The 17,609-nt window shown below is 38.9% G+C and overlaps 1 protein-coding gene across 8 annotated transcripts in view; it reads left to right on the top strand.

Annotated features, from left to right (window-relative positions):
- LOC126253889 (protein lap4) overlaps nucleotides 1-17,609 on the top strand; it is a 564,085-nt gene that overhangs the window by 435,408 nt on the left and 111,068 nt on the right. For all 8 annotated transcript variants that reach the window (XM_049955263.1, XM_049955269.1, XM_049955268.1 and 5 more), the window contains 4 exons: nucleotides 421-579; nucleotides 7,091-7,205; nucleotides 9,259-9,383; nucleotides 11,143-11,280. In XM_049955263.1, coding sequence (XP_049811220.1) covers nucleotides 421-579; nucleotides 7,091-7,205; nucleotides 9,259-9,383; nucleotides 11,143-11,280 — 537 coding nt within the window. The remainder of the gene's footprint in view (nucleotides 1-420; nucleotides 580-7,090; nucleotides 7,206-9,258; nucleotides 9,384-11,142; nucleotides 11,281-17,609) is intronic.

A 17,609-nucleotide genomic window follows, 5' to 3' on the forward strand; every position in this document is an offset into this window, starting at 1 on the left:
ATAACTTAGAGTGGCAGAACTGTAAGCGGGTCAGGACACAGTGTCAAGCTAGAATGGCTGTAAAAAAAAAGGATATCTGAAATGTAAACAGCTGAATGGCAGTCACTGTTTGCTACTGTTTTGATTAGTTTGACAGTTTGTATCCCATTGTATTCTAATCACTAGTGTCCTTACATATCCAGTGCGCTAAGTTGACCATTGCTATTTCCATAAGGTTTACATCTCTACTTATATATGAAGGACACTAAAAATATTGAAGTCCGCGATGTTTTATGTTGATGGTGATGGACAGTTCTCAAAGTCTACAGTTGCAGCTAAACTGCAGCACCTTAGTAACAGAGATTTTATGCAATATGTGCAGTGTTTTATGAATGTGACAGTAGACTGAAGTATTTATTCAATAATCATTTATTTCTGCAGGAACTACGAATTGTAAAAGCTGAAGGAGAGAAACTTGGTATGCATATCAAAGGTGGTCTCAGGGGTCATAGAGGAAATCCACTTGATCGTACTGACGAGGGTGTATTCATTTCCAAAATAAATTCTGGAGGTGCTGCTCGAAGAGATGGAAGACTGAAGGTGCGTAGTATTTATTATGTAAATAAAGTAACTAATGAGAATTCCCAAATACTTAGGTAAACCACCACCCACTTTTTTTGTGGTGTGTGACCGTTATAATTTTTCTAAATGCTTTAGGGTGCGAGTAATTTTTGCATTCCTCACTATCCTATCTTTGTCTGTAATATTATCAAGTTCCTAGTGCTTCTCACTGTGTGCTTCTCTTCACCTATGACCACATTGAGTCTCTCTCTCTCTCTCTCTCTCTCTCTCTCTCTCTCTCTCTCTCTGTGTGTCTGTCTGGAAGACTTCTGACTTGGTAACTACCTGGTGTCAGTGAGTGTTTGCTACCTTCCTGCTTATTTGCAGGTGTAGGCTGCATGCTAACAGAATTAGTACAGACTGTAGGCTCTTCAAGCTTCTTATACAGTGACAGTGCAGCACTTACAAGTTATCATTGCAAACAAGGGTAGCCCAGCTATCCTGCTCTCACTGTTGCACATTGTAATTACCCTTTTTCAAATCTTATAAAAATGTGACATGGAACAAAATGGTTAATAACTAAAATAATGTAACAAAGGCCTCTAATGAGGATGGTATTTATTGTTAAGGTGTAAAACATGAATACGTGCATTTGGTCCAGACAAATAAATGAACACGATTTCAGAAAAATTGGATGGTTTATTCAACAGAAGCAGCTTTTCACAAATTGAGCAAGTCAGTAAGCGTTGGTCCACCTCTAGCCATTATGCAATCAAATATTTGGTTTCACATTGATTGATGAGTTGTCAGATGTCCTGAGGAATATCATGGCAAATTCTGTCCAATTGGCAACTTAGTTTGTCAAAATCCCAAGCTGGCTGGAGGTCCCTGCCCATACCACTCCAAACTTTCTAAGTTGTGCAGAAATCCAGCTACCTTGCCAAGGTAGGGTTCAGCCAGCATGAAGACAAGTAATAGAAATTCTCACCATGTGGAAGTGTGCATTACCTTCATGATATGTAAGCCCAGGATGGCTTGCCCTGAAAGGCAACAAAATGGGTTGTAGAATACCGTTGGCATACTGCAGTGCTGCAAGGGTGCCGCAGATGACTACCAAAGGCATCATGCTGCGAAATAAATGGCATCCTAGAGTACCACTCCTGGTTGTCGGGCTGTATGGTGGATGACAGTCAGGTTGGTAAACAATCACTGTCTGGACTGTTTCCGTACACCTCTTTGCTGGTCAGTTCTAAGCAAGACTTATCACTGAAGACAGCTCTACTCCAGTCAGTGTGATTCCAGGCCATAGACACGTCTGGAGATAATTGTAGGGAACTGCAGGAAGACTTGCAGAAGATAAACACTTGGTACAGGGACTGGTAATTAACAATGAACATAAAAAAATGAACATTCCTAGAAGAGTCAACCAGTAATTGCTTCCTATTATGTATATCTCATGAAAAGACCATTGAGGTAACATTAGAGAGACTCTTAGTTTGCATAAAGGCTTACCAGCAGTCTTATCTTCCCGTGAACCATTCGCGATTGGAACAGGAATAGTAGAAAGTGATAGTATTACACAAAGTACGCGCCACCACACACCGTACGGTGGTTTGCTAATTATAGATGTAGATGTAATCTCACATGTAATTCTCTTTCCTCTGCCATCTCATTTTCTTTATGTTGTCCCTCTTATTTGTTCATTTTGCGTTACTTGTGATAATTCCTTCAACCTTAATCACCATTAAATATACACCCTGCAGTGGTATACTTTATGGTTGTTCATGGTTTTTTGAGAGATTTATGTACTACCTTCAGTTTTTCTACATGTCCTTAGCAATGCTGGTGTTGCCAACATGACTAAACATTGACACAAATTCAATTGAAACAAGTTTTGGGTTAATTATGCAGTGTTAAAAGTAATTGTCACAACCTATTTTTCAGTGAAAGTTTAAGTGCTGTAATATCCGTTTTGCCAAGTTTCTACACTTCCATCTTGATATGTTCTTATTTGAACTACTTCATTAATTGCTATGTTAAGACTTTGTTTCAGTGAAATGTATTAGTAGCAGAAATGTGCTTCATTAGAATGTAGCTGCAGTAGTAGTAGAAGATTATTATTATTATTTGATTACTTTCTCAGACTTTTTAGAAGTCTGGTTAAGAATGGAGTGACGCGGACCTTTATCAAGCGTCACTTCCTTTTTGCTGTACGGTACATGTTATATTGCATTTAGGAACTTTCGGGTAATTGAACATGTATCAATAATTACGGATTTCTGTAATTGTATATATATGTTTGGATGTAGCTGTATTGCATTGATGTATTGGTGGATATTGTGTGGTATGACTCCTGTAGTTGATAGTATAATTGGTATGATGTCAACTTTATCCTGATGCCACATGTCTTTGACTTCCTCAGCCAGTTGGATGTATTTTTCAATTTTTTCTCCTGTTTTCTTTTGTATATTTGTTGTATTGGGTATGGATATTTCGATTAATTGTGTTAATTTCTTCTTTTTATTGGTGAGTATGATGTCAGGTTTGTTATGTGGCGTTGTTTTATCTGTTATAATGGTTCTGTTCCAGTATAATTTGTATTCATCATTCTCCAGTACATTTTGTGGTGCATACTTGTATGTAGGAACGTGTTGTTTTATAAGTTTATGTTGTAAGGCAAGCTGTTGATGTATTATTTTTGCGACATTGTCATGTCTTCTGGGGTATTCTGTATTTGCTAGTATTGTACATCCGCTTGTGATGTGATCTACTGTTTCTATTTGTTGTTTACAAAGTCTGCATTTATCTGTTGTGGTATTAGGATCTTTAATAATATGCTTGCTGTAATACCTGGTGTTTATTGTTTGATCCTGTATTGCAATCATGAATCCTTCTGTCTCACTGTATATATTGCCTTTTCTTAGCCATGTGTTGGATGCGTCTTGATCGATGTGTGGCTGTGTTAGATGATACGGGTGCTTGCCATGAAGTGTTTTCTTTTTCCAATTTACTTTCTTCGTATCTGTTGATGTTATGTGGTCTAAAGGGTTGTAGAGGTGGTTATGAAATTGTAGTGGTGTAGCCGATGTATTTATATGAGTGATTGCTTTGTGTATTTTGCTAGTTTCTGCTCGTTCTATAAAGAATTTTCTTAAATTGTCTACCTGTCCATAATGTAGGTTTTTTATATCGATAAATCCCCTTCCTCCTTCCTTTCTGCTTAATGTGAATCTTTCTGTTGCTGAATGTATGTGATGTATTCTATATTTGTGGCATTGTGAGCGTGTAAGTGTATTGAGTGCTTCTAGGTCTGTGTTACTCCATTTCACTACTCCAAATGAGTAGGTCAATATTGGTATGGCATAAGTATTTATAGCTTTTGTCTTGTTTCTTGCTGTCAATTCTGTTTTCAGTATTTTTGTTAGTCTTTGTCTATATTTTTCTTTTAGTTCTTCTTTAATATTTGTATTATCTATTCCTATTTTTTGTCTGTATCCTAGATATTTATAGGCATCTGTTTTTTCCATCGCTTCTATGCAGTCGCTGTGGTTATCCAATATGTAATCTTCTTGTTTAGTGTGTTTTCCCTTGACTATGCTATTTTTCTTACATTTGTCTGTTCCAAAAGCCATACTTATATCATTGCTGAATACTTCTGTTATCTTTAGTAATTGGTTGAGTTGTTGATTTGTTGCTGCCAGTAGTTTTAGATCATCCATGTATAGCAAATGTGTGATTTTGTGTGGGTATGTTCCAGTAATATTGTATCCATAATTTGTATTATTTAGCATGTTGGATAGTGGGTTCAGAGCAAGGCAGAACCAGAAAGGACTTAATGAGTCTCCTTGGTATATTCCACGCTTAATCTGTATTGGCTGTGATGTGATATTATTTGAATTTATTTGGATATTAAGTGTGGTTTTCCAATTTTTCATTACTATGTTTAGGAACTGTATCAATTTAGGATCTATTTTGTATATTTCCAATATTTGTAGTAACCATGAGTGGGGTACACTATCAAAAGCTTTTTGGTAATCAATGTATGCATAGTGTAGCGACCTTTGTTTAGTTTTAGCTTGATATGTCACCTCTGCATCTATTATCAGTTGCTCTTTACATCCTCGTGCTCCTTTGCAACAGCCTTTTTGTTCTTCATTTATAATTTTGTTCTGTGTTGTATGTGTCATTAATTTCTGTTTAATGATTGAAGTTAATATTTTGTATATTGTTGGTAGGCATGTTATGGGGCGATATTTAGCTGGGTTCGCTGTGTCTGCTTGATCTTTAGGTTTCAGATAAGTTATTCCATGTGTAAGTGTATCAGGGAATGTGTATGGGTCTGCAATGTAACTGTTAAATAATTTAGTTAGATGTGAATGTGTTGAGGTGAACTTCTTTAACCAGAAATTTGCTATTTTATCATTTCCAGGGGCTTTCCAATTGTGAGTAGAATTAATTGCTTGGGTGACTTCATGTTGCAAAATTTTCACTTCAGGCATTTGTGGTATCATCTTGTATGTGTCTGTTTCTGTTTGTATCCACCGTGCATGCCTGTTATGTTGTACCGGGTTTGACCATATGTTGCTCCAGAAGTGTTCCATGTCTGTTATGTTTGGTGGATTGTTTATTTTAATGTGTGTGTTATCTATTGTCTGGTAAAATTTCTTTTGGTTTGTGTTGAATGTTTGGTTTTGTTTCCTTCTATTTTCACTTTTTTTGTATCTTCTGAGTCGTTTGGCTAATGCTTGTAATTTCTGCTTCTTTTCGTCTAATTGCTCTGTCGCTTCTTGTTGTGAGATTTTACCTAACCTTTTTCGTTTTTTTTCCGAGATTTCATTTCTTATAAATTGTGTTAGCTGTCCGATGTCTTTTCTCAGTTTTTCTATTCTGATCTGTAGCCTGTGTTGCCATGCTGGTTTTGTGGGTTTCTTCTGTGTGTTGGTTGGTTCTGATCTCTGTCTAGTGTGTATATTTAATGTAGTGAGTGCTCCTATATAAACCAGTAGTTGTAACTCTTCCATAGTTGTGTTTTCATTTATTTTGTTGTGTATGATTGTGTTGATAGTTTTTATTGTTGTTTCGACTTGTGGGTTATTTGGTGGTCTATGCAAGAATGGTCTAATGTCTGTATTTGTGTCTTTGTATTCTATATATGTTAGCTGAAATTTTTCTTCTATATCTAGCATCTGTGTCACTTCGTGTTCTATTTGTGCTTGTTCTGGTGGCTGTCTTAAGATTTCGTTTTCCTCTGATTGTTTAATTGGTGCGTGTTGTTCTTTGTTTGTTTGCTCTGGGATGTTTGAGTCCATTACTGTATTTTCTTCTTCTTCTGATTGCACATTATTTTGTTCCAGTATTTGTTGTACTTCTTGTTTGATGTTTTCTAATTCTGACTGGGGTATCCTGTTATTTTTGATTATTACACGGATCTGATCAGCTAGTCGTTGTTCTGTTAAAAATTTTAATTCTGGGTATCTGGTAATAAATGTTGTGTATACTTGTGATCTGTATCCAGTTGTGTTGGTTCCTAGGTTTGTTGCTTGATAATAACAGAACATGAGGTGTCGATTAACTTCATCTGACCATCTCATCCTCTGTCTTTGTTTTCCTTCTAGGGTGGTTGCAGGAAGCATATCCTGCAAAACACCTCTATTTGGATTTAAATCATTTTCCAGTTGGCTAGCAGTGTCGTTACCATTGTGGGCGGGCATAGGGTTCAAGCGTCGTCCCCGACCATGACGGCGCTTGTCCGAGGCTTCTTTAGTTCTGTCCTGAACCAACTAATCACACTAAAAGGGGGGTTAGCCCTATTAGTGGTTTGTTCTTTTCGTCGCCTTTTACGACTGGCAGAACATACCGGAGGCCTATTCTTTTCCCGGGCCTCCACGGGGATTATTATTATTATTATTATTATTATTATTATTATTATTATTATTATTATTTAAGAAAATTCAGCAATCAAGATAATAATGGCTTCATGATGTAGACCTTCATTGTGAAGTTTGTCATTAACACCTGATCATACTTTTAAAAAAAATAACAGGTACAGTTGTAGAACAAAATATTGTTTCCAATTCACTGCTGAACCTTCCATATAAATAGAAAAGGATGTGTATTCTTATTTCTGTATTTGTTAAAAAATGTGATATTTAGTAAAATAAAATTTTTAAAAACAAATTAACACCATCTTGCAGTGCATAGAGAAATTTTTTTGTAGCTAACACTGACATGTTTCCTCTCTTAAAAATAAATTGATTGATAAAATCAAAAACTTTCAGTTAATTGGCCTTCACACTTTACTGTATAAATGTATTTACTTAGATTTTACACACTTCCTTCATCATTACTGTATTGTAGTAAATACTGAGCATCACCGAACTCATTGTTTTTATTTGGCTCACCATTTCTTCTCACACTTTTGTCCTTTTAGTGGAGGACAAAAATGCTAAGCATGTAAACTATTTTTAGACTGTGCTCCAGTGTTTCATCACTGGTGTGTGTAATAGGGAAGTGAAAGATAGATAACATTAAGATTAATGTTGCCGTACAGGTTGGTATGAGACTGTTGGAAGTCAATGGGATATCACTGCTTGGAGCTTCACATCAGGAAGCTGTGAACGTACTTAGAAGCTGTGGCAATGAAATAAACATGGTTGTGTGTAAAGGTAGGTGCAATTGTCTCATTATACATAATATCACGGTGTTTCATTGTTAGTAAGGAATAAGTGAATTGCGTTGTTATAAATTACATTAAGAAATAGTTGTCACTCAGATTTCTCCTGCCAAGTTTTATTTCAATTTAACTAGACCAATTACATGTGTAGAAAAATATTCGGTGACTTATTTCATTTATAATAATAATAATTATTATCAAATTCTTTTGGTTATTATTGCGCTTAAAAATCTTATAGTGAAAAAAATTGTAATATTAAATTCACAAAATTTGTATGAACACACAGCTTAAAAATGTTGGTAATATTGTTTCTTTTTACTTTCTTGTTCTATGGTTTTAGAACTGTTGTAGATGTCTAAATGTGTCTGTACTAACATTGACGTTTGTTATTTCTCTGGAGTATAAGCAATATTTGTTAAGTCACTTGCTAATTACTGTCTTGTTGTTCTAAGCACAAAGTAAAATGATGGAAAAAAAATCACACCACTGAAAAATAATTATGTGGAGTAATGAAACTCCAGACTACATTTGCTTAGGTAACATATTTAAGTGATTAACATTGCAAGATCACAGGTTAATGTAAGTGCGAGATAGCCATTGCAAATGTGAAATGCTGGTACATTAATAACCGTTATAACTGCCAGAATGTTGAATGCAAGAATGCAAATGTGCATGCATTCTGCTGTACAGATGCCGTATATCGGTTTGTGGTATGGAGCTCCATTCCTGTTGCACTTGGTTGGTGAGTTGAGGGTGTTAATCCTGTTTGTGGATGATATTGGAGTTGCCATCTGGTGATGTTCCATACCTGCTTAATTGGGGACAGATCTGATGATTGAGCAGACCAAGGCAGCATGTCGACACTTTTCAGAGCCTGTTTGGTTGCATCAGCGGTATGTGGACGAGCATTATCTTGTTGGAAAACATGCCATGGAATGCTGTTCATGAATGGCAGCACAAGAGTTTGAATCACCAGCTTAATGTATAAATTTGCAGTTGGACAACCACGAGAATGCTTCTGTTGTCACACAAAGGTGCACCCTAGACCATAACTCCAGGTGTAGCTCCAGCGTTTCTAGCATGCAGACAGGCTGGCTGTAGGCCTGCAAATGGCCTCCTCCTAACCAACACATAACTATCAATGGCCCCAAGATAGGTCCAGCTTTCATCAGAAATACCACCACCCTGCCCTTGAAAGAGCTCTCACTTGACACCACTGAATTCACAACTGGCAAAGGTTTGGGGTTGGTGGAATGCACTCTACACGGTGTCAGGCTTGGAGCTGTCCTTGAAGGAACTGATTTGTAACAGTTTGTTGTGTCACTGTGGTGCCAACTGCTGCTCATATTGCTGCTGCAGGTGCAGTATGTTGTAGCAGAGCCATATGCCGAACATGATGATTTTCCCTCTCGATAGTGCAGTGTGGCTGCCTGTAGCCCAGTCTTCATGTGACCGTCCATTCTCGTGATCACTGCTGCCAGCAGTCGTGTTGAGAGGCTACATCCCTGCATTATCACAGAAGGGGGAGCCAGCTTCTCGATAATGGCGTCTTTGTTGTCCGAACGGCATTCTTGACTAACATCAACTTGCCAAGTCCAATCTCAAAAGACAGATAATGCTCACAACCTTTAAAAAATGTATTTAAAGCGAATCTGATTTGCATCCTCATAGTGACACAACTAGCACCAATGTTACATGTCTGGCGCGAAATGTTTATACGTCGCACAACTCCTTCGTGCGTCTTCGTCCCCCCCCCCCCCCCCCCCCCCCCTTCACCATCAATGTGTTTTGAGACTTTCTCGTTTTCGTATGGGTAATGGTGAGTTTTTGTTTTGCCCTTAGTGCATAACAAATTCTTTGTCCTCTGTGGAAATGACCCTATATTGTTAATCACAGAATTCCTCTGGACTGTAGTATAGTGAAGAAAGTAAAATTAACTTTCTTAGCATTAAAAGGAATTTCTTCATGATCATTATTTTATTTTATAATAAAAATTAGTTTTGACCTGTCTTTTGTTGTTAATTTTGACCTGCCTTTTGTTGTAGGTTATGATAAAGCAGAAGTTGATAGGCTTCTTGCAGAAGGCAAGCTCACAAGGGATTCAAAGTCAGTTTCACACAGTGTGTCAAGCCTCGACAGAGACGATGATGATTCAGCAACAATACGTAAGGTACATTGCTGTCCATGTGTCTTTCTCTCATTTTTATTCAAATTGATGATACAGTTGGTTAATTTTTGAGCTGTATCATTGCTTCTTTTTCTGGGTTATATCCTTCATTTTGAATGATCTATATTCCAGAGTAAATGTCATTCATAATGAAATTGCTGCCATGTTGCAACTACTACCACTGGTGGTAATGTTGATTGTGTTATGCCTCCTTCTGTGTTCTTAAATAAAAGATAATTTTGTGCTTGTGTACAGGATATCATTGTTCAGTTCTAAATTTTACCAAGGCATGCAATAGTGGAAAAACATTTTGAAATTATTGGACTCATTAGTATATAAAATGAAACCTTATAGTAATATTATGTAAGGTCCAAGCTAGGATCACGTGATGTTGCAATGAAAAATACAGGTAATAGTTTGTGAATTAAGCTTAAATAGCTTAAGCTGCAGTAACATTGTTTATAATCTTGGTAATGGAAAATTGTGGGTATAACACGCATTGGATGGAGTAAAGGAGCAACTCACTACACAGTTGAGGCACTGCTTGTTTGATACAGGCACAAACAAGAATGTAAACATTACTAAGATATTGGCTAATGTCTTTATTCATAGAATAAATGAAGTTTTGAAATGCCAGTGGTAGTGGTGGGAGGGGAGGGAGAGGCCCAAGCAGAGATTCTAGTTAGGAGGATTGCTGGACCAAAGAAGGTGGTGTAAAGAGAACAGTTCAGTTTTCATCTACCTAATTCAGAGAAGCTTTTTATTTATTTATTCTTTTTTGTTTTTGGGGGGGGGGGGGGGGGAGCTGCCCAGATGGTACAGGTAGTGAAGCAGCCATTGAATTTCAGAACATTGTGTTCAGCAGCGTGTTCTGCCTCTTGTGCAAGGAGATGGGAACAGGGGCGGCAGAACGATAGAAAAGGATTTATAATGCATTGTGTGGGCACCACACTTTAATATTGGGATGAATGAGAAAAATTGTGGCCGAGACTGTTCTTCATTTCTGGATTGATGAGAAGTATTTGAAGCCCTATAAAAGGTTGTTAATGAAGACAAGGGTGATATTGGATGCTCATGGGAAAGGGTGATTGCTCCTTTAAAGCTGGTTCTTGGAGGTAGTTGGAAAATTAGGCATTTACGTGGATATGTTGTGGGATATCCATTGGCAGCCTATGTTTGAAGGGTAATGCCTATTTGTGAAGTCTTTAGAAAGATCCAACATACTGGGCAAAGAATTGCTACACATTGGAAATGGGCCACCAGGGCTGGCCAGACTATGTGAGAGAGACTTTTTTAGTGTGAAAGGGATAGCAACAATTAAAGTGAAGGTACTGTTGATGGTTGGTGAGCTTCATACAGACAGAACTTTTTGTGCAGACACTGGAGAGGCTTCATAACAAGGATCAGACGAAATGGATTAGGAAAGGTGTTGAGGCTGTGTTAAATTGTGTAACAGGACACTGAACTCGTATTTGAAAGGAGGAGGATTCGTATCTCCATCCAGCCATTCAAATTTAAGTTTCTGTAGTATCCAATAATGGGTTTAGACAAATGCAGGGATGGCTAAAACAGTTACATAACATGTTTGTGGTTATTGTTTTAGGATGATGTATCATGTTTACTCACTACTTTTATCTCTATTTATTTATTGTAGAGGTACTTTGATTGGTAAATTCCCAAAATTTTGCAGGCCATTTGAATTGAATAGTGCTAATATAATGAAAGTTTTGAAAATTTGTACAAAGGATCAGTGTTATTGCAGGAACAAGAAATGAAGCAGGAGCTGGTGGAGTGGGAACGAGAAGAACAGGAAAGAAAGGAGAAAGAGCTGGCTCTTCTCCACAGCAATGATGCCGTCGTTTCAATGGATGATGTGCGGGAGAAATCTACACCAGAAAAGGTTCTTATTATTATAATTGAACATTCCCCTGCAATATTGAAAATCTGTTCCAGGTTTCTGAACCATATTCCATTAGCTTTCTAGTAAGAAAGTTGGCAAGCTTTCACTGTGTTCTCATTTTAAATTGTTTAGTCAATTATGTGCAGTTCATTATCCTCATTTCAATTAATTTTTAGTTTTGAAACTACTACATTTGTCAGTGTCTTCTTTACAAGTACTTGTGTCTTCAGCATCTGTTAGTATCCTTTAACAATACATGTTATTACCCCTGTCTTCTCATACACAGATTTTACATATCCCAAGTATTGTGTATTTATCTCAACAGTTTTGGAGCTTTGGTAGTCTTTATTGTATGTTGGAAGAGTGATCAAATTAAACAAGATACACTTTGACTACCGCTCATTAATTTCAATACATACAATAAATGACATCTAATTATCTGTAGATAATGTCTAATACTGTGGGTACAGTTGAGGAAGCAAAGAAATAGTACAACAGTTGTACACGTCATGATTTTTGTTTGTGATCATCGAGATACAATAGTATCCAACAAACAATGTTGTGTACATAAACATTATATACCTATCTGGTATGCCTATTTGCCGATGGACGCTGCATTTGGTGCACCTGTGTTGTTCCCTGTAGCGATGTGATGTCCGCAGCGAACGGCAAGCATTGCTACGATACATAATATGTGATTCCTGCATGTCAATTCCTTCATGACACTGGAGTGTTCACATCACTAGTATGGCTCCATGAGTAGAGATATCCAGTGAAAAAACGTGCTGCAATTGTAGCACTTAGCCAAGCAGCTTTATCTGTTCGCCAAATTGTGTAGTGTCTCTATAGGGGGAGTGCAATACACCTTTAACCACCAAAAGACAACAGATACCAATAAGGACATACCACGACCAGGTGAACCTCGTAAAACAATTAAAAGTGATGATAAATATAGCAGAATTACCAGTAAGAGAAATAAATTCAAAACAGCGCTCCAAATTTGTGCATAATTGGTAGATATTGTAACTGTAAAAAGGAGACTGACTGAAGTCGGCTTGAAAGGGTGTATCACAGCAAGAAAACCCTTCTAAGGTCCATAAATAATCAGGAGAGACTTGAATGGGCTAGAAAACATCGTAATTGGACATCGGAAGATTGGACGAAGGTGTTACTCACTGATGAATCGAAGTTCGAGATTTTTGGAACCAGAAGGAGAATATTTGTTCAATGATTTGTAGGGGAAAGGGTAGCCCAGCAGTGTTTTCTGCTTACAGTGGAGGTTCTGTTATGGTTTGGGGATGTTTTGCCGTAGATAGAGCTGGCAACATTGTGAAAATGGAAGGATGTAAAGATCAGGAGCAGTACCATCGCATACTTCAGTATCGTACAATACGATGTGGATTGTGCTTAATAGGGAAAGGGTTCACCTTACAACAGGATAATGACACTAAACATTGGTCGGCATGCTGTATGAACTACATTGCATCAAAGGAAAAACAGAAAGTACTGAATGAAATGGTCTGGGATTGAGTGGACTGACATATCATGGAAGTTAATGTATCCAGCAAGGAACATGTCTGGAATGTTGTTAAGGATGAGTGGAATCATATAGATTCACGATACCTACAAAAACTGATTGACTGCATGCCTTGAGTTTGTGAGGCAGTCGTTAAATCCAAAGGAGGATACTTTGATGAAAGTAAAATATAATGATCGTGATTTTATTACATTTGTGGAAGTTAATATAATTATATTTTGTGAGAAATAACATTTGATTTGTGTTATACACATTGTATTGAAATTAATGAGTGGTAGTGTATCTTGGGAATCAAATGTCACTTCTACGCTGAAAATAAAGGGCTATCTGCCATCATTGATAATTTTTCCCGTTCAAATGTTACAATAGATTACCATTAGTAAAACAGAATGAATTTTTTTTAGCATAACAGTTACTGCATTTGATTTTATGTAGTTAGATACTACATAAACTCAAAAGGTGACAATTAGTAATGGTCTCTTGGTGTTACAACTATTTGGTGAAACCAAGTTTGAAAGTGTAAGGAAATGACATTTGTTGCCACAAAATGAATAACCATCATTGAATATTAGATGCACTAACATATAGAGCAACAGGATTGAATTGTGTGTGTGTGGGGGGGGGGGGGGGGGGGGGAGAAGAAAGACATTGTAGTTGCACTAGAGATGTCAGAATTTTTTGAAATGCCAGTGAATGTTGGAAGCAGTAATTTCTTGTGGAAGTTCTATGTGATTGTGCTGGAAAATATACAATTTTTAAAATCTATTGAACTGGTTTATTGACAAATAGATATTACTAGTACTATTCACTGTTTCCTCCCTTTTAATCCATCTTCACTTTTCATCACATGCTAATACCCTGTGTGGAAAGAAGCTAACATAGTGCCTGTTATTCATTCTCATAACAGTAAGATGGAAAGGATAGATTGCTTCTCACTACACAGAGGAGATATTGTGTTGCAGACAGCCACAGTGAAAAGGGAATTTTAGAAATATTTCAGTTTTCAGTTGAAGCCCTTCAGAATTCAAAACACACACACACACACACACACACACACACACACACACACACACACACACACACACACACAGCAAGCAAGCAAGCACACCTCACACACACATGACTGTTGTCTGGCAGCTTGTACTGAAATGCAACTCTCACTTAAAATGGTAGTAGCAAAGTGGGGGTGGCAAGACAGAGGAAGGTATAGAAGGGTACAGGTGAGGGGGGAGAAGAGAGAAAAGTGCTGTTTGATGGAGAATGAAGGGACTAGGTTGCCAACAGTCACAGTGCCGTGAGGCTGTGGGGCAGGGAATGGGGAGGGGGGGGGGGAGCAAGAAATGAGAGGGGGGGGAGGGGAAAGACAGGTGGGAAATTTGGCAGAGGACAGCACACAGAGAGGGTGGGAGATGAGAATAGGGGATGTGGTGATAGGACAGAGGGTGGAAACTTTAGGGTGGAGGCTGTTGGGACAGTAGGTTACTATTGGTAGAGGCCGTGATAATTTCAGCAGTGGAGAATGTGTTGTAAGGATAACTCCCATCTGTGCAGTTCAGAAAAGCTGGTGATGAAGGGGAAGATCCAGACGGCTTGGGTAGTGAAGCAACCATTGAAATCAACCATGGTACATTCAGCTGTATGTGTGCCAAAGGGTGGACTACTTTGCTCTTGGCCGTAATTTGGCAGTGGCCCTTCATACAGGTGGACAGCTGGTTGGTTGTCACACCAATATAAAAAACTTGCAGTGATTGCAACAGAGCTGATATTTGATGTAGCTGCTTTCATAGGTGGCCCAGTCTCTAATGGAGTTGTAGAAGGATATGACAGGACTGGAATAGGAAGTGCTGAATGGGTGGATTGGGAGTGGCCTAGGATGGACTACAATGATGCGGAGATTGTGGGTGGGCGACAGAACACTACTTTGTGGCAAGGGGGGGGGGGGGGGTGGGGATGATCTTGTTTGGTAGGATGTCTTTCATTTCATGGCATGTATGTAATCAGAACAATGACGAAAGATGTGATACAGTTATTCCAGTATGCAGTGGTACTGGGTGACGAAGGGGGCACTACTTTGTAGCTAGTTCTTGGGGGTGGTATGAGGATTGGACATGTGAGGGGAAATGATGTTGGAGATCTGTTTGCGGACTGGGTCAGGGGGTAGTGCGTGTCTCTGAGATCCTCAGGATACTGGGCAAGTGTGTTCTTGTCACTGCACAGCAGATATGCTCTCCCCAACTGGCCAGGTTGTATAGGAAAGTTGTGTGTGTGTGTGTGTGTGTGTGTGTGTGTGTGTGTGTGTGTAAGTAAGGGGTGACAACTGTCGAAATGCAGATACTGTTAGTGGTTCGTGGATTTAATGTGGACAGAAGTGTGGATGGAGCATTCAGAGATGGGATGGTCTGTGTCCAGGAAAATGGCACACTGGATGGAGGAGCACCAGATGAAGTGGGTGGGAGAGGTGTTGAGGTTGTGAAGAAATGAAGGTAGGGTACCTTGGCCCAGTGTTCAGACGAAGAATGTATCTCCAATGAACCCGAGCCAGACTATGAGGGGTTGGGAGTTTTTGAAGGTTGGGAAGTTTTTCTCTAGATGGCCCATAAACAGGATGCGAGTTGAAGCCTTAGGCCCTTCTCAGAACCTGTCCCACAAGTCCATTTCCGCCTCATTCCTATGATGCCCCGTGCACCCACTTCCATCTGAAAGAATTTTGGCCCTCATTGACCAACACCTCCAACCAATTGCCTGTAATCTCACCTCCCACATCAAAGATACCAACCACTTCCTTAAACAACTCTCCACCATTCCAACCCCATTACTTCCTCGATCCATACTCATCACTGTTGACGCGATTTCCCTATTCACTAACTTCCATCATGTTCATGGTCTCACCACTATTTCTGTCCTTCAGGCCCCATCCCTCTACTTCATTCCTTATACACCTTGCTAATTTTATCCTAACTCACAACTGTTGCTCCTTAACCTGTTTACAATGAGATGACACAAGTCATGGGATAGTGATTGCACATATACAGATGGTGGTAGTATTGCATACACAAGGTATAAAAGGGCAGTGCATTGGCGGAACTGTCATTTGTTCTCAGGTGATTCATGTGAAGATGTTTCCCACATGATTATGGTCACATGATGGAAATTAAGATTTGCGTGCGGAATGGTAGTTGGAGCTTGATGCGTGGGCCATTCCATTTTGGATACTGTTAGGAAATTCAGTATGCCGAGATCGACAATGTGAAGAGTGTGCTTAAGACACCAACTTTCAGGCATTACTGCTCACTACAGACAACTCGGTGAACAATGGCATTCACTTAATGACCGAGAGCAACAGTGTTTGTGTAGAGTTATCAGTGTTAACATACAAGCAACACTGCATGAAATGACTGTAGAAATCAATGTGAGACATAACAATCTACATCTACATGATTACTCTGCAATTCACATTTTAGGGCTTGGCAGAGGGTTCATCGAACCACAATCATACTATCGACCTACCATTCCACTCCCGAACAGCGCGCGGGAAAAACGAACACCTAAACCTTTCTATTCGAGCTCTGATTTCTCTTATTTTATTTTGATGATCATTCCTACCTATGTAGGTTGGGCTCAACAAAATATTTTCTCATTCGGAAGAGAAAGTTGGTGACTGAAATTTCGTAAATAGATCTCGCCGCGACGAAAAACGTCTTTGCTTTAATGACTTCCATCCCAACTCACATATCATATCTGCCACACTCTCTCCCCTATTACGTGATAATACAAAACGAGCTACCTTTTTTGCACCCTTTTGATGTCCTCCGTCAATCCCACCTGGTAAGGATCCCACACCATTAGGACAGTGTGGCAAAATTTGATGTAAGTGGGCTGTGGCAGCAGACAGCCGATGATAGTGCCTTTATTAACAGCATGACATTGCCTGCACCACCTCGCCTGGGCTCATGACCATATTGATTGGACCCTAGATGACTGGAAAATTGTGGCCTGATCATATGAGTCCAGATTTATGTTGGTAAGAGCACATGGTAGGTTTCAACTGTTGTGCAGACCCCATGAAGCCATGGACCTAATTTGGTAACAACGCACAGTGCAAGCTGGTGGTGGCTCCAGAATGGTGTGGGCTGTATTTACATGGAATGCACTGGGTTCTCTAGTCTGACTGTACTTATCATTGACTGGAAATGGTTATGTTTGGCTACTTGGAGACCATTTGCTGCCATTCATGGATTTCATGTTCGTAAGCAATGATGGACTTTTTATGGATGACAGTGTTCCGTGTCACCAGGCCACAGTTGTTTGCATTGTGTGTGAAGAACATTCTGGACAATTCTAGTGAATGTCTGGTCACCCAGATTGCCCGACACAAACCCCAATGAAGACTTTTATGACATAATCGAGAGGTCAATTTTTGCTCAGAATCCTGCACCACCAACACTTCCGCAATTATAGATAGCTGTAGAGGCTTCTTCAGGGTACTCCCAACAACTTGTTGACTCCATGCCACATCCATTTGCTGCACTACACCAAGCAAAAAAAGGTCCAACAAGATATTAGGAGGTATCCCATGACTTCTGTCACCTCAGTGTTGTAACAAGCCTGATAGCAGGAAATATCCTGTAAATGCTCAACAAATGTCTGTAATGAACACCTGTCATTTAGTATGGACATTTTTGTCTTGAAAATAATGGATTTTGTAGCTTCAATAAAATGTCTCTTACAAAATGAATATACTTTGGTAGGCTCATGTGTTCAAGGGATCTTAGCCGTGCCTACTTCCATGGAG

This window comes from Schistocerca nitens, chromosome 1 (genome assembly GCF_023898315.1).
Source record: "Schistocerca nitens isolate TAMUIC-IGC-003100 chromosome 1, iqSchNite1.1, whole genome shotgun sequence".
NCBI classification, from domain to species: Eukaryota; Metazoa; Arthropoda; class Insecta; order Orthoptera; family Acrididae; genus Schistocerca; species Schistocerca nitens.